General features: G+C 39.6%; 1 protein-coding gene across 1 annotated transcript; it reads left to right on the forward strand.

The window, feature by feature from the left end:
- Nucleotides 1-1,062: 1,062 nt before the first annotated feature.
- ELF3 (hydroxyproline-rich glycoprotein family protein) lies at nucleotides 1,063-12,346 on the forward strand. The gene is made up of 4 exons (XM_089161361.1): nucleotides 1,063-1,737; nucleotides 2,709-3,769; nucleotides 10,496-10,547; nucleotides 10,674-12,346. The coding sequence occupies exons 1-4, from the start codon at nucleotides 1,510-1,512 to the stop codon at nucleotides 11,739-11,741; spliced, it is 2,409 nt and encodes an 802-aa protein (XP_089017487.1). The 5' UTR covers nucleotides 1,063-1,509; the 3' UTR covers nucleotides 11,742-12,346.
- The last annotated feature ends 5,803 nt before the right edge of the window (nucleotides 12,347-18,149 follow it).

Raw genomic sequence — 18,149 nt, forward strand, 5'->3', positions numbered from 1 at the left:
GGCTTCGACGATTCGGTCCTAGAATTTAAACCTAACCATATAAATTTGGAAAAGAGCAAATTACATACGCCCCCTATATTTTCTTAGAATTATTAATTGATTTTATTACAAATATCCTTCTATGCAATTGTTGTACAATTCAAAACATAAGGTGTGTAAACATAATAGAATGAGTTTCAATGGATGCAAGCATAATTATTTGCAAACACGGGGTATAAATATAAATTTGCTCTATTTTGAAAAATAAATAGAAAGAAGGCACACTTTACAAATGTGTCTTATGTCATCTCTAATGCACTATTTTTTTACCTTTCCAAATGAAAAATGCCCCTTTTGTTTAGAAGAGACAAGAATAGTGGAGAGACATGCATATATAATCCATCCAAAAGAAAGAAAATAATTGCACGCAAGAAAGTGCTTGCATAGATTACAAATTGGGACACAAGTCATTTCTTAGCTTAAAGGCAAAAATTCAAACTTAAATTACCAAATTGCCCCTACTAGAAACTCCATAAAGTGGCATACGGGTAATTTAATATGATTTTATCCTTTGTCTTTGACCGAATTACCTGTCTTGAAAATTCACTTTTGCCCATCTCAAAACTCAAACATCAATCCACGTGGCACTAATCTAATAGTTCAGTTGAACAACGAACGCTGATATGGTAAGAACCCTCAAACCACGTTTCCATCACTATAAATTAATAAGATCAAAATATAATTTTTTTATCAAAACCCATAAACCCTAAAAGGGCATAATATTATATATAGATTATCTCCCTACCCATTAAGAAGAGTTTAAAGATCTTCCATTATCTTTAATAGATTTCTCATAGGTCACCAAAAGTACAGATTATTTTAAAACCTAAATTGCCAGCTGTATTTGGACAAACAGTCCCTTAGATCTCACGAAATTATTCCTCTCTGAATCTTTCTTACTTGGGTATTAGATTTGGAAGGAAGCCCAATTTAGTCATTTTATGAGATTTTCGGCTCTCTGGACCGTAACCCAACACTTTTTTCTTTGGTCTTTCCTCATCTATTTGTTGTCCGAAACTCTTTTCATAATTTCTTTTTGCTATTTTATTCTCTTTTCATTTTTAATTTATTTATTCCTCTCGAATTTTGATCATCTGGGAGTTTCAACTACGGCTCTCTTCCATCACTAGTCTAATCTTTGTGAACAAACCCCTTTTCTCCATTGTCTCTTTCCATCACAGAAGCTGTACTGCTGCTCTGTTCTGCAAATTATTGGTTTGCTTTTAAGATTCTCCTGGTTTTGAGCGAAATATCTTTCATTTGGTGTTGCGTTGTCCGAATTGTAGTTTAATCAGTATAGACAGCTTATTTTCCCATCAGCTTATTTTCCCATCTGGGTCGGCGAGAATTTGTGTTTTAGCTAGTGGGTTTAGCTTGTAGATCTGGAGTATGGGATGTTCTGGTGATTTTGATCCAAAAATTGATTCCTGTAGTTGGGCTTTTTGTTGCAAATCCTGAAGGGGAAGGAAGATGGAAGGGAGGAAAGATGAAGAAAAGATCATGGGTCCTATGTTTCCGAGGCTCCATGTTAATGATAGAGAGAGCGGAGGGCCGAGGGCACCTCCGAGGAACAAGATGGCCCTTTATGAACAACTCAGTATACCTTCTCCGAGATTCAATTCTGGGTTGTCATCAACCGTGCGCCTGTCGTCTCACAACTCTGGAAGTAGCTTGGCTCCTTCAACGTCGTCGAACCAGGTGAGTTTGAGAATTTGTGTATCTGTGTGTGTTTTCCCCTTTTCCGGTTAATTGGTTATGACTTCACGCGAGTCAGTTGTTGGTTCTTTTCATTTAAGGAATTCAGTATAAGATTACTTCACTGACCTCAAACGAAAGTAATTCTTTTTATGGTTGGGATTGATGTGTATTTACTTTGAGATTACCATGTTCCTATGCAAACTTGTATGCTATCTCCGAGTCTTCTTATCTTTAATGCGTACGGATAGTTGTTCTGAGTCAAAACTGAGGGGCAGGCGGTTTTGTTCATTATTTTGATTGTTCCGAATTGAAGCTGCTGTGTAATTAACTGTTGGGTTAGTAGCCTCCCTAGTGAATGGACTATTTCAAGAAAAATGCAAACCTTTTGGTTTAGATGAGACATGGTGTATACCCATATCTCTGACTGGGTTCTCTGGATGAAAGAGGAATTCGGGTTACTGCTTTTGGTTCAAAAGTTTTTTTGGGTATAATTTGTTACCGTTGATTCAATACACTTAGCACTTGATTTTTTTTGTTTGCCTTATTGTTGTTTATTTATTTGTTAAGTTTATATTCCAGTTCTTTTTAGCATAAATTAAGTGATTTGTTATAATATACTGTAAACTTTGGATTTGAGATTTGCCTGGAATCCCTGTCTGGGGAAAACAAATGGACTTCTTTCGGTGTTCTTGACATCTTTTGGAACTTTATGTCTTTCTGAGGATGCAACATTCAGTCTTTAATAAGAATGGTTTTGTGGCTGACTTTGTCTGCATCTTTTGCCCCTTTATCTGCCCTCTTTTAGTTGTTGCCCTTATTCTTCATGCGAACACTATAGATGGTTTTCAAATTTGTATAATTTTGATTCCTTTTTTTTTTTTTTTGGGGGGGGGGGGGGTAGATAAATTTTCAATTCTATGCTTTACTGCCTTCTGCTATCTCTGATTGCAAAGTGTACTTGATGGCTTCAGGGTGCAGGCCATGAAAGGAGTGTGCATTCTCCTCATGTCCCTTCTCTCACACCTGTTCATTTTTCTGAGAAGCCTCATTCCTGTTCTTTGAATGGGGTGAAATCAAAAACGTCAATGACAGTATTTGAGCGGACATCCATGAATAATGTAAATGGACGAACTTCAAATGCTACAGCTTACGTGCCATCAACTCTTGATTGCAATTCATTCCATCCATTTGATCGCTCTAATATGAAGAGTTCTGGTCAAAAGCAGGTTGGGGACGTGGATGATGTAAGGGTTCCCACCTTTTTTCACCCGGGTGTTGCTTCTTTTCCTAATAAGATTTCTCCCTGCATAGACAGCGAAAGGCTTGCTCCTGTTTGCCCAACCAACCAGGGTAATCTGACAACCATCCAAGCGAATGGTCTGCTGAAATCTGCCGGTAAAAGTAGTAGTATATTATTCCAGCCTCAGATTGTTGGCAATAAGCATTCAAAAAGTTCTGAAACCACAGACATGAGGTCAAGGCAGCCACTAAGTAACTGTATTAAGGAGAATCTGATAGCTTCTTTCTCTAGTAAGGAGCATACAGAAGTCCTTGCATCCAACAAATTGAATAGGGATGAGGGTGCTGAGATCTTATTGCATGCTCAGAAATCTGCAAATCAGGAACATCAAAGTAGTCAACAAAATGGTTTTGCTAGAGTGTGTGATACTGGTGGATGTGTACCACAGGAATATGGAGCTGGCTTGCTACAGAACAACAGAGTCTGTGGTGATGGCATCTCAGTTGAATCCGTGGGATTGGAAAAGGTAAATGTTTCAACAGTGAGAAGTGAACCCAGTTCCAGCGAATCACCTGGAAAAAGCTGCAGAAGTCCTGATCCAGCTGAGTTAGGGAGTAAGTACCATGAAGCCAATTCACAAGGGTCTTCACAAGCAAGAGACATGGATAAAAATGATGACGTCTCTGAGACCTCCATGTTGGACTCTATATCAGGATTGGATATATCCCCTGATGATGTTGTAGGAGTGATAGGACAGAAGCGTTTCTGGAAGGCAAGAAGAGCAATAGTCAAGTAAGTATGCTTGCTCAATTCTACCTACATTTATTCCCATAGGAAAGGCATTAAAATATCCAGTGTGAGATACCATATTATTCAGTTATAACTGATATTTCAAATGTGTACTTTCCATATCAAGTCTAAGACTGCCTGCTATTAGTTGTTCTTTTATTTTGATTTCCCCCCCATATAACTGGCTTAATCAGATTCAATTTGGTATTCCTTAAACTGCTCTAGTTGCTTGTGCATTTTGTTTCTTAATAACTAATACATAGAATAAGTTCATAAATTAGGGGGGGGGGGGGGGGGATGAAAGAATATCTCAGATGATGATGGGATGGATGACTGGGAAGATTTGAACGAAGTAGAACTGAATGCACTTGTTGGAACCTAGGGCTAACACTGAGGATACTGGACCACAAGGAATAATTCCAAAAGGGAAGTTGGATCTTTAGAAGAATCAAGAAACCTATAGATGGTATCTAAATAGTGGATGACCACTGAAGTCTTTCTAAGGAGTTCTTTGCATTCATTGTGAAGTTTTGATGAATTCAAGATGAACAGCGATAGAAGGAATTCCATGAGAATCTGAATGTTAAACAGAAGATTAATTACTCTCTTAATAGTTTTACCTTGTTAATTTTTGTAAATAGTCATCCAAAAGGAATACTTGGATGGGCAAGTATCTTCTATATGGCAGGTTGGTGGGTTTGAAAATTTTGAACTGGTATACCCCAACATTTTCTACTTGTTTGTCAGGCTTCAACCCAAATGGGAGTTGGCCAAATGGTACTATAAACCTTTCAAATTTTGGGATTATGGGATACTGTGTGCCAACACATGAATGCTGGGAAGTCAAAGTAAAATGCTAATTAGAGGGTATATTATTGAATTTGATCTGAAATTTGATATGCAGCCAATCAGGATTGTCCTTCAGATAATTTACATTCAGAATTGCCACATTTCCCTTCGACGTGGCACAAATTAATATGTAAACTGTTGGTCTTAGACTCTCAATGGATAAAATGTGTTAATACTTAATAGCATTTCGTGCAAAACTGACACCCCTGAAGAAAGGTGATGGTAACAGTATGCTGATTCAATATAAGACTTTCAAAATATGGCCCAAAACAACTCAAATGGTTTTTCTAGAATTTGACTAATCAGATGGGCAAAGTACTTAACTTTTGGTATTAAAGCTGAAAAAGCAGCTTAACTTTTCCTGTATAAAAAGGAAATGGCAATGGAAAATAATAAATACGTACACATCCAAGTTGATGGGCAAGGCACTTGTCCAAGTTGATGGGTTTGCAGAAGTGAGGTTTCGAGATGTCCCTTGTACTTGGATGCTTTATCATGGGGTTTCTGGCGGCTTTAGCTGGTTTATTGTTTTACTAATCCTTGTTTTCTGCCATGATCGTAATATAATTGGTTGACCTTGCTACCCAAAGAAAAAAAAAAGAAGTTAAAATAGATGGATTCAATAGCTAGAATCCCAAAATAAGTAGATATAGAGGCTTCTCTTTTCCTATAGTACTAGGAACTTGTTATGCTTGTCCCATGGGTCTGAAACCATAAGCTGGCTATCGACCTTTACAATCCCCAATATGATCACCACTTGGTACATACAATTGAATATTTAGTTATACGCTGATCCAGTTTATGAAGCTTCTGGTTGTTTCATCTAGTAGATGATTAATGCAAGTGAACTGAACTAGTGATACTATCAGGACATAATGAATTCAAGCTTCATCATATGCATGTATGATCTATTTAGAATGATGATTGACAGTGCTGGATGCTTTATTTTTCATATTTTCTGTGCCACCTGTCGCTTTATCAAAAGCTTTTGGTTTTGTCCACTTATGGTGCCGTCAGAAAGCTTATTCAATTTTCTTTCTAATTGATTAATATCTTTTGATTTTAGTACAAATTCGTGACCAACTATGTTTTTAACTGTTCGTTTCTTATCTGATTGTGGAACTTCTATAATTACTTCTTAATTTTTCTGTTTTTGTTAATTATATCTATATATTTCTTGTTATGCATTCATTCTCTTTGGTCGTTGTATTCATAGGAATATGTACTAAGCCCAGGGTTCTGTTATTTCTTGCTGTTGATTAGTTCTACTGACTTCAGATAGTTTCATTAGCTGATCCTTTCCTTTGGTTGGTATTTGCTTTTTGTAGTCATTTCATGTCTCTATATATGATCCAGTTTGATAAAAGGGTAATCGTTGGTTTTCCCAGTGTTTGAGTCAGTACTCTTGGTTGTTATATTTCTCTTTCAGTAGTTATACTATATTATTCTGAAGGCATTGGTCTCTGAATCGATATATGTTGAGGGATATTATTATCATTTACTTTTCATTCTGACCCGTGACTATGAACCCAGTAACTACTCCAGTAGGGGGAAGCCCTTGTTGAGGGAGGAGCCTCATTTCCATTGTCTTGGGGAGGAAATCTCAGAGATGGAGGAGAAATTGGATTGAGATTGCATGAATGCTTCCTCTGTTCTCTATGTTGTGCATATTATTTATCTTAATAGTATGATGTATGTTTGGATGCTTTGAGCTGCCTCTTGTCTGGAATTGATTATCTGGGTTATGAAACCTATCCATGTTTAGTGTGACAAGCCAGGAGTCTGCAAATGATTTAATGTTGTGACCAGGTTATGTTTCTTCAAAATTTAACTGTTTGCATGTGATTGAATTTTTGTTAGATCTCTTCTAGCTGTCATATGAGAAGCATATCATTTTGTCTTAGATAAGATCTAGTTAAGAATATTTTTCCCTCCCTTTTTTAAACCAAGAAGCTATAAGGAACTGTATACTGTCTCCCTCACACTCGTTTCGTTGATTCTCCCATTTCTTTTTTCTCTAGACAACTGGTTTCAAAACTAATCGACTCTGTGCTTAGGGGAGGTGTATGGTTATTATTGTAACTTACGTTTATCATCACATCCAAACTTATACAGGTTCATCTCAGGCAGCACATACATGTCATATTAGACAATATTTTTAGTTATTTACCGGTGCAGGAGGCGTTCACAATTGATAGCAAGGAAGAGATACTGACATGATCAGAATGGGCATTGGAAATCACTATTGCATTGTCTTGGATGAAATTGATGTATATTTATTTTCAAGATCAACTGGATGATTTGATGTAAAACTGGGGGTCTGATAATCATAATGATTTATATTAGTTTTGCCAGTGAGTAGCCTAGTCATTCAGCTACAGTTGTACAGCATTAATTGATGATTTTGTTTAAATATCTTCCAAGGGCATTTTGCCATTATTTTATGTTTAGTCAATGAAGAAGAAGAATAAGAGTCTGTGAATATGCATATGTTAGTGCACCTACGAGGTTAGTCTGGTGACCACTTTGCATCTGTCTCATTGGTGTTGGGCATCTTCACCCTTTCCTAAGATAGATGTATTTTGTTAATTATTTCTGTAAATTGTGAATGAGAAAGATTGTATTTTTCCTTGTGTGTACATTTCGAATTGATTTCTCAAGCTTGCTTTATTTATTTATTTATTTGTATAAGAAAATGAAGCAAAGGGTGAATGAAAAATATTGGAGAAGTGGTAGGAAAGGATATGCATTTGATAGGACTGCATCACTTGTACACTTCTGAAATTCAGTAAACTGAGGTAGCAGGACTTGCTTTGTTATTTGTACTTGTGTCTGTTTTTCCCCTTCTTTTTCAAGTATCATTTTTCCTTTGGGCTAGGAGATGGCTATCATCTTGTATTTGGTGAGTCATTGGTAAAATTTTAGGTATCTTTATATCTCATCAGATACTAATGTCATGATCCATTTATTTAAGACAGCTGCATTTGGGCTAAGCTTTGGCGCTACAGCGAGCTTATGCTACTGCAACTGTCAGGTTGATAATATGAAATGTGGAGACAGCCTCTCCACCAAAGTGGTGCAAGGCTGTGTGCAGTTAGTTATCCCTCCCAGACCTTGCAGTAATGGGAGCCTCATTCATTGAGTCTCTCTTTCATTTAGTGCTAGCATTTGGTCCAGAATTTTTAAATTTCGTGATTGGGTTATTAGTGCTCATCTGTAATAAAAAATTGCACTTTGCCTCTAAAAAAGGTTGTGTTGATCTGATCAAAATTTCATTATCAGGGACTCGTGAATTCTATGTTTCTTGGAGAGTTGAATTCATAAAGAAATGGTAAGTACTCAATGCTTTCCTGCGTATGAGAAGCGTTGTGAGGGGTGAATTTGGAGACAGTTGATGCAGTATCAATAGACCAATTCAATTGGATCCGGTCAAACCCCAAAAGAACTCAGCAGATGCGGGTTTGGTCCAACAAATGTTTGACAGACTTAAATAAGTTAGTTCAGTTCAATTTAGTCTTTTAATTGTTTTTTCTTACATAAGAGTGAGTTAGACTTTGATTTGGACTTCTTTTTTTGAAGTTTCATGTTTCGACTAGGATTTGTCTTTCTTTTAAATAGCTTGTATCAGGATGCAATTTCAGATTAAATAGATTGTACAGAGATAAGCTGAGTATTATTTTGTGAGATTCCCTTCCACTGTCTCTACTTTCCCCCCATTTTTCTCTTCTATTCCTCTGACTCCCCTTGCATGAAACCCCACCCTAGCAGGCTTATCCCAGGCCTGCATCATCCGGTATCTTGCCAAAGAGCCCAACGCTGTCATCCTTTTCTTCCTCTATTTACTCTCTCCCTTTTCTAAACTCTCTGCCCTGCTATACAGCATTCTTTTAAAAGTAAAATAAAACAGCAGAAGTGGCAGAAATGATAGCAGCACAGCAGCAATGCTAGAAAGAGAGGGGGGGGGGGAGAGGAAGCTGAAGAGGAGATCAAGAGATAGAATCTAAAAATCAGAATTCAGGAAAAAAAGAAAAAGAAGAGGAAGAGCAGCTGAGAGGTTGAGAGAGAAACAGAAGCAGAAAGAAAAGAAAGAAAAAGGGTAGAGAAGAAGCAGAGTTTGACAAACAGAACCACAAAAGAAGAAGAAGAGCAGAGTAGAAGAGATGCAGTCTAGAAGAAGGGAAAGAGAATTAGAGAACCAGAAAAGAAAAAGAGATGGATCAAAGGACAGAACCAAAACTCAGAAAGGAAAAACAGAGAAACATGAATGACCAGGGAAGAAAAGAGGGGATGAAATTCAGTCTAGGAAAAGGAGAAGAAAAGAAATATACCTGGTTTCTGGAGTGCTACCATAAAGCTGAATCCTCCTCTGGTTTGAAGAAGAGAACCCCAAACACCAATGGTAAAAACCCTCTCCCTGTCTCTGCTCCCTCCACCCCCCCCCTTTTTCCGCTTCCTATTCCTCTAACTCCCTTCCGTGGAGGTCCACCCTAGCAGTCCTAGCCTTTGGTCTTTTTTCTGTTTTGTGGAAAGTGACTACTTGGTGTTCAAGACTCAAAGCAGGGTATTCACTTTGGCAGATTTTATTATTTCTCCAAGCTTGCTTTCCTCAGAAGGAAGGGGAAGGTAGTGGGTTGGGTACTGCATGAACTTGCAGTTTGAATAGAAAACTGATAATTTATTGCTTTAGATGAAGCTAGTCTGTGACTCTGTGTTACTAGCCTAAGTCTACATAGAAACCATGCAAGGGGCTATCAAATGTGTAGTAGAGGAATGCAAAGGTAAGCTAGTGTATGGTAGTGGTTGTTTCCTAGTAAGATGCTTAGTAGAAGTTATCTCATTGTGTAGGTCATGATCAGCAGTTAGTAGTTTTGTATTCCCTATTTGGATCATTGTAATGAGAAGAGTAGATAAAGATTGAATATCCTAATTATTCTCTTTTGAGAAGTGAGACTTGGCTACCTCCTTATCTGCCAAGTAAATCCGTAAAGTCTTTTGAGGGTGCACTTATGTATTTTGTCTGCAAACAGTATAACCTTTGTAGGTGTATAGTGGCCCAGTGGGAGCATGTCTTCTATTGTTGGATAATCAACTGGTCTGAATTGATTAAGCAGCGAATTTATTTTCATTATAGGATTAGCTGGAATTCTTTTGCTTTTACTGAATTCATGATTATTATTTATGCAAGTACGATATTTCCTGGAAAATGAACTGGTTCTCTAATTTCTCTGGGTACATGCCCCTTAACGCTTGTGGTTTACATGAAGTCATATTTTGGTACATCTAAGTGGTGTTAAAGATACTTTCTTTTGCAATCAGAACTACATTCAGAGATGTGCTTTTTTGTTTAAATGGTCAAAGCTACTGTCAGTTTTTTCCATGCTTTGTTTGCATATCTTCTTGAGGTTCTTTTGGAAAGAAAAATTGTGCATCCCTTTGGTGTTTGCATTTGACAATCTAAATTTTGTATTTGATCTAAGATTTTTCTCTCTCTGTACATTTGAGGAATCCTCTTCTAATCTCCTTATGCCTTGTATTTCAAAGGTATATTTGTGTTATTATATGGTGATATACCGTCAATATTCTAATTGATGACCTTGAACATGCATCTGCAGAAGAATATTCTATTATCTCTCTCTCCCTCCCTCCCCCTCCCCCTGGTTTTTTTGTTGTATGTCTGACTTAGGGATTTGTAAATATGTTGTGCTTCAAAGTATGAATATTTGACAAAGCATGCCCTGTATGTGTTGAATCTTCCTGTTGGCCATGTATCACAGATGATTTTGTTTACAACTACATGTGTTGCATATCTTTGGGTTTTTTTCACATTCCTACAAGAGTTCCATATATTCTAGTTTCTGACACATCTGCTGCCACTTTCAGTCAACAAAGGGTTTTTGCTGTACAAGTATTTGAGTTGCATAGATTGATAAAGGTAAACTGTTATTGACCCACCTAAGTTATTGTCTTTTTCTGTATTGTGATACATATAAGTTAAATTTGCATCTGATTTAGGTTAGACTAGAATAATCATAAGTTTGAATACTTGATATTCAAGCAGGTTCAGAGATTGATTGCTGGTTCCCCGCACCTTCTTGTTGAGGATAATCATTATTTGGCTGAACCTTCTTTGAATACATCTCTTAAGAAGAAGCTGCCTGCTGAGTATGTTCTGAAATCTGTGGAACGGAATATTAGGCAGAAAGATGATTCTCAAAAGCCAAATCAGGCTATTGAATGTGCAGCTGAGAATGCAGTTGCGAAGCCCACTCTTCCTTCTCTAGACAATGGTGTCAAAGGGGGACCCTTTAGTCAACATTCAAGCTGTGGGCCTGATTCTGGAAATCCACCTGCAGGACCTATTGCTACTAATAATAAAATGGGTCCTTGGTATTTCCATCCACCTCCAGGGAATCAGTGGTTGGTTCCAATTCTCTCTCCTTCTGAAGGACTCTTATACAAGCCATATACGGGACCTTGTCCACCTCCTCATGGTTTCATGGCTCCTATTTATGGAGGTTGTGGGTCTTTTAGCATACCTACAGTGGGAGGGGACTTCATGAATCCTGCATATGGAGTTATGGCAAGTCATCATCAAGGTCTAGGTGTTCCTCCTGGCAATTCTCCAGTTGGTCCAACGTACTTCACTCCATATGGCATTCCTGTCATGAGCCCGGTTACATCTGCCTCAGCTGTTGATCAAGCAAGCCTGTTAGCTGGTACCCAGCCGCATGGGCAAGCAGAACAATTATCTGGGGAGGTAAGATTAAACCTGCACCAAGAAAGCTCATGCAACTATTCAAACCAGAAGAGTGAAGCTGTTGCTAGTGGTGCTTGTAAGTTCAAGACTTCTAAAGATAGTGAATTACAAGGGAGTTCAGCAAGCAGTCCAAGTGAGAGGGCACAAGGAGCAGGGCCAGGTCATGTAGCTGATGGAAGGGATCCTCTCCCTCTATTTCCTATGCCTTCAGCTGCTCAGGTTCTGAACCAAAATCCTCAGACCCATGGCAGTGAGCAGCAGTCCCGGGTGATCAAGGTTGTGCCACACAACCCTAGATCGGCAACTGAGTCTGCAGCACGAATTTTCAGATCCATACAGAAAGAGAGGCAGCAATTTAATTCAGCATAGTTGATGTTACCCCGTTTGTTGTATCTTCCATCTTGTTTCCTTAATGCCATGACGTATCACGCGACGGTAAATATTTGTAGCTGAACAAACTTGATTGGTGTTTTGATCTTTCTGTTGGGTCTAATTTCAGGCGCTTTACAGGTTTAATGGTTACTGATCAGATGATGATACGTTGTATTGTAACTGTAAATATTACTTCTAAAGGACATGAAGAAAGGTGAAAGGTTTGTTCCCTAAATGTGTAGCTGTTGCCAGAAGGAAAGCATTTGCATGTGCATCTTTAAAATTTTGGAAGCGACCACCCCCTCATTTGGATCTTCATATTTTTTTTGATAAGATAAAGATAACTTCAATTAGGTAAAAGTTTTGCGGTTACATCCATCATGAATCATAGTCTCTAAAAAGGAAGTCTTTATGTGATGGTTTGTTAAATTCCTTGAGTTTGGTAGTGATAGGTAAAATATTTGCTAAGGTAGGAAATAGAGAAGGGGATAAATTTGTATCTCTTTTCCTTAGGATCAGATATTTGTTATGACTTCATCACACCAAATTTTCATTAGGTAAGCCTGCAAACATAAGGATTTGGTGAGTACCCAAAATCATTAGATGTGTTTAAGCATTTAAAGGGGGATGAGGATTGTGTCATTTCTATATTGTTTATTCCCATTCTATTTTTAGGGAAAAACTATAATTCTCCAACACACATGTTGCTATTAGCAAGTAGTTTTAGTGGGTTTTGGTCTTTATTATTATAGACCTTAGAATTTCTTTCTATTTAGATATGGTAACATGTTATTATGAATATGGGAAAAAAACCATATTTTAGTCTCTATGTCAAAGTCATAATGAACTAGAAAGGAATTGCACAAGTTAATGAGAGAATTATTGTTTATCATTTCCGTTTTTAGTCCCAATGGTCTTGCTGCCCGAATTCTCTTCTTCTAGTTGCACAAAAGGAAAATGTGCTTGAGAGATTCATCATTGTTATTGCAGACTTTGCAGGTTGGATCTTGATGCGTCCAAAATCTGCTCAGCCCTTAGATCATGGATGAATGACCCACAAAAACAATCGTCAGATGTGGCCCGACCGCGGGGATCGAGAGTCCACCTCCGAAGGCTAAGTTAGTTGATGAATTGATCATAAAAGGCTCTGCTTGGGTACAGAGCAAAAGTATGAATACGAATATATGGAATACGATTCAGATACCTCTCTTGTACGTAGGTCATGTCTTATATAGTGTTTACCTTCGAATCTCCTTCGTTGGATTTATTTGAGCTTTCTTCGGGTGGTCGTCCGATCTTAATGATTAAATCCGTTGACAATAGATCCGTTCGTTGATGAGATAATGGATAACTTCGTTGTTAGCACGATCATAGTGTGGCAGTTATCCAAGTAAGCACGATCGTTTGCTCTCGTAAGTGCCGTTAACCTTCTCCTTGACGATTCGTCCACTCCTATTATTACGGATTTGGGCGTGCCTGTTGACTGAGTCAGGTTTCTTCCTCAGCAAGCTATCTTTAAACCCGGCCCGCTCAGATGCAAGTCGGTCCGTTTCTTCCCGACCAGGGTTCAGGGTCGAACCAAGGGCGGACCCGGTTCGATAATTAGTTTTCCTGTATCACGAGCCCCCCAGACCAAGCATTCGGGCGACTTCGAGGGCTTGGTTTGAACTGGTCCCGTTTATCAAATGATGGTTTTGAATGATCCTTTGCTTATTAAATGTCAAATCGTATTTAATGCTGCTGCATCACTTTTTCCTCGAGTTTCGCGAATGTCTTCATTTTTCATGGGGGTGACGCCACGTGTCCTCTGCAGCCGAAATCATCATTGCTCACGAAATCGAAACGACAGTTTCTCAAAATGTCTGTTCTGATTCGATTTGTTCAAACTTTTTTGAAACGTCTCCTGATCACGATCGTCGATCTTGAAGTTATCTTGATCGTACACGTCCTCGATTATCTGCGTACTTAAAAGCTGTTTGTTGTCTTCGCATGTTTCATTCTCTTTGTCTGGAGTTTGAAACTTCGTTGTCTTCTTTGCACCCTAACAATCTTCTCGCTTTTACACTCTCTGCTTCGATGAATCAGTAAGTTCACTGACTCTTTTGTATCCTTTATTTGTCTCGATCTTTCTTTTTTCTTTCGTCTTCGCTTCCATTGAAAACCAGAACCAGATTTTTCTAGTGATGAGAAGTGGTAGGACTTTTGATGAAGGTCCTTTTGAACATAGCGCCGGTGAGGCTTCTGTCTCTGTCCTTGTCGAACAATCAGAGTGACAAGCGAACTTTGACTGCCATTTGGGGTAAGTTCGAAGAAGTGAGCTATCTGAAAAATGTAGGCAAAAGTATTGAAGTTTCTTCCTCGCCTCTTGAGTCTGGGCAGTCCAGAACTCTTAAGGCGACTGCTGAGACCTCTCAGAAATTTAAGCAACCTAGCAGACCCAAGGATGAACCCGGCTCTATTCCTTCCTCATTCACTGAAGTTGAACTCCCTTCAGCAATTGAACCTTTTGACTTTCCTCCTTCCTACTTTCTTAGAGCTCCCAATCCTGATGAAAGGGCCAATTCGAACATGCCCGAAGAGTTCTCTTTGTATATAGATACTCTGGATAGTGGAGTCCGTTTTCCGTTCTTCCATTCTTTGTTTCTGCTATTTTGAATCATTGGGACATTTGTCCCAGAATGCTTCTCCCCAATAGCTGGCGTCTCATCGTTGGCTTTTTGGGTTTGTGTTTTGAACTTGGCATCGAACCTTCTCTCCCTCTTTTTGTACATTTTCATGCTTTGTCTCTTTCCCACCCTTCGGGTTGGGTTTTTCTTTCCAAGCGTAACAAGGTTGAGCTTGGATGGTCAAGCAGTAACCTTGCTAGGGGAACCTGTCCTTCCAATCACAAGGGGTGGGCAGATGGTATTTTTTTTGCCAAGCACCTCAATCAGATCTTAACTTCCCGATCACTTGGAAGCTGCTTATTTCATATTCTGAGGGTAACCGGGTCCTTTTCCTATCTAAGGCCGAAAAAGCAGCTATCAAGAAGATCAAGTCAATTCCATGGTACCAAGAGATACATGGTCTTGAGATGGAATACACCCCGATTCTTCAATATTGGGGGTTGGCTCGTTGTGAGCTTCCAAACTGTTGTATTTGTCTCTTGGAATGTATTGCAACCTTATTTGATTTTCTGACTTTTATCCTTCTTTGCAGTGCCTCCTAGAGTTAACCCAGAGAACCTTTGGGTCAAGGCGGCCAAGGCAGTTGTAGCTGCAGAGCAACAATCTCCTCGGGCACTGACGGCAGATGAAATAGCTGCTATGCCTCCTCCGGACCCTTCTTACAAGGGTATAAGGAATTTAAAACCAATAGTTGAGGCCTCGGGGAAAGGAAAAAGGCCAACAGAAGAAGTGGAAGTTCCCTCTTCAGCTCAAACCAAAAGGAAGCATGACCCAACCGAAGCTTTTGCCCTGAAGAAATCTCAGAAGAGTAATGACTTTGAGGAGGTTTTCGTTCCACAGTGGATGCTGAGAGTGTCGGATTGGGTCACTCAAGATCATGAAAAAGCCGCTGAGTGGAGTTCTCTTAGCTTGATGCCAGCCGATTGTCAAGCTCTTGAGTCTTTGAGTGACGATACGCTTGTTCATCTCTCAACAAGGTACTTTGTTTCCTTGGTCTTCTGTCACTTGCTTTGTAATCCTTTCAAGGATTTCTTGATAATTGTCTGTTTTCTTAGGACTACTGTGGTGAATTTTTACCAGCATATTGAGGCTTTAAACGGGATTGGTGGTGGTGGCTCCCTACTCCGAAGTTGTGAAGAGCAGTTGGCGATGGCAAATTCCGAAGTGGATCGGTTGAAGAAGGAAGCTGTAGTGTTGAAGGAGGAAAATGACAAAGTCAACACCTTGAAGAAGGAACTTGACTTGTCCATTAGTCGTGTTGGAGCTCTGGAGTGTGAAGTGAAGAAACAGAAAATGTACGCCTCCAAATGTATGGATAGGGTTGAAATTTTGGGCCTTGACAATGTTCGTCTTAAGAAGGCGACCGTTCCCTACAAACCCGAACATCTTTCCCAAGATCTTTGGAGGGACTACATTCGGAAGTACCTGAACAGTGTCCCCTTCAGCGAACTAATGACTCCATACAACCTTCAAGCTTACCGAGCGGGACAAAATGATGTCTGGAAGGCTATCCTTGAGGCAAACCCTACTTTTGATACGACTCCTTTTCAGGGTGTTTGCCACAAAGAAGTCTTTGAAAAGCTCAAGCTGCCTTTCCCCGATTGGGCTCAGGAAGAAGAGGATCCTGTTCCGACAATTTTCGAACATCGAGGAGTTTCTTAATGATTTGCCACCTCTTCCCAAGGAACCTCAAACACCTGCTCCAGTCGTGGATCCTTTTGCCAAACCCGTCCAAGAAAAATAGGAAACTGCTCTCTCTCTGTTTTTTTATTTTTTATTTTTGTAAGGGTTGGCCCCCCATGGCTCTTGCAAATGAGATGAATTTTTGCTTTCTTTTTCTCGAACTCTCGCAATGTTTGTTGTGATGATCTAGTAGTATTTTCTCATAGCGTACTTAGAGAATTTGCTCCTTTTCTTCTTTTAGAATCACGTTCGGAAATGAACTAGGCTTGCTCTAAAATAACCTTATTCCTTGGTCGAAGCTGACGTTCGGGAACCTCAGAGGGGTTGATGTTTGGGAACCTTGGGATACACCTTGCCTCTGAGTTGATTCGGTTCAATCCGTATCCCCTGTGACTTACTGGAAGCATTTTTCTCCAAGTTGCACCCACTTTATGACGAAACTCAAACGTTTCCTTGTATTTGCGTATGAGTTGTACTTCCTAAGAAATTGGAAATATTCTTTTCATTTAATATTGGTGCGACGGTTGTTTTTTTGCTGCACATCCTCGTACTAGGTGCACAATGCTCCACGTGGAGGCTTGGGACGAACTTACTTTTAAGTTTTGAATTTGAAACATCATTATCTCCTGACCATTGATCTTGGATTTGTTTTTCGAAATTCGAACCGTCTCTCGTCCTTGACCCTTGATCCATACGAGCTTTAAACCGTCACATCACCCCTTGGGGCTATTTAAATCCCTCAAGTGTGCTTCACTCTTGTCTCTGTCGTTTGCAAGAACAGTCGTTTCTCTTCGCCATTGGTGCCTTTGCATTTCTATCCTCTGACGATACCCTAATCAAAATTTGAACAAGTGAGTTTTCTCCTAATCCACTCCATCCTTCTCTTCTGTTGGGTTCTTTGGCTTCTCCTCCCTGAGTAACTCCAAAGTAGTTTTACTTGGTGGTTATTCATTCCGAAAGCCTTTTGTTGGAATATCCTTTTCCGAACTTCAGACATCTAGGGTTTTCCTTGCTCTATATATATATATATATATATATATTTTTGGCTGACCTTTCGTAACTGGCGACGTTTGTCTTTCCTTGCAGTGCCTCCAAAAGTTAACTTGGATGCTGTTAGGGCAAAATATTCTAAGAAGACTACTCCAATGGTGAAAAAGGTTGTTTAGCACAAAGAGGTTGCTGTTGGTGATTCTCCTAAAGTTCAGATTCCCACAGCCTTTGCTGATGCCTCGTTTGCGTCTTCTTCCACGATGGAGACCGTTCGGCCCACCAAGGAAGATGTGATTCCGTCTATTGTCGTTCGGGCTTCTGAAACTCCAGCTGGTGCCTCGTTGGCATCTTCTTCCATGATGGAGACCGTTCGGCCTGCTAAGGAAGATGTAGTTCCTTCAGCTGTTGTCCGAGCCTCCAAATCCCCATCTGGTGCCTCGTTGGCATCTTCCTCCAACCTTCCACAAGCTATGGAGGTTCCTCCTCCGGTAGTAGAGGAGGTTTTCCAAGAGGCCGAGGGTGCTGTTTCCAAAAGAAAGTGTCCTCGATCAGATGATGAAGTGTACATGCCTTCCTGATCTTTGAAGAGGTCTGACTTGGTGACAAGCGATTTTGAAAAGGCGCTAGAATGGTGCACTTTTGCTCAGATGCCTGCCGAGAATAGAGCCTTCAATACTGTTCTAGTCAAGGCCTTTACAAGGTCATTTGTGCTGTAAGATCTCTTCATCGTTTTTCTTTCTGAAAATTTTCTGCTCCCGACTAACTCTTGCGGTATTGCAGGAGCCTTGTTGATAACTTCCACAAGCAGGTGGAATCAACTTTTAGGCTTAGTAGCTTAAATAATGATCTTTCCCGGCCTCAGGAAGAATCCAAAGCCAAAGATGCTGAGCTTGTCTCATCTTCGGGACAGGCTTTGGGAAGTTGCCTGAGTGAAGAATTCTGAAATCGAGCGACTTCATTTGGATTTGGATGGTGCTAGGGAGAGAATCTGAAAGTTGGAGCGGGAAGTTGAGAAGCTTTCAGGAGAGCTAAAGGGGACTGAAGCTAAAGCTCCTACGCCTACGCC

The sequence above is a fragment of the Hakea prostrata genome, chromosome 7 (assembly GCF_041222555.1).
Source record: "Hakea prostrata isolate BN-2017 chromosome 7, UWA_Hpros_2, whole genome shotgun sequence".
Classification (NCBI taxonomy): domain Eukaryota; kingdom Viridiplantae; phylum Streptophyta; class Magnoliopsida; order Proteales; family Proteaceae; genus Hakea; species Hakea prostrata.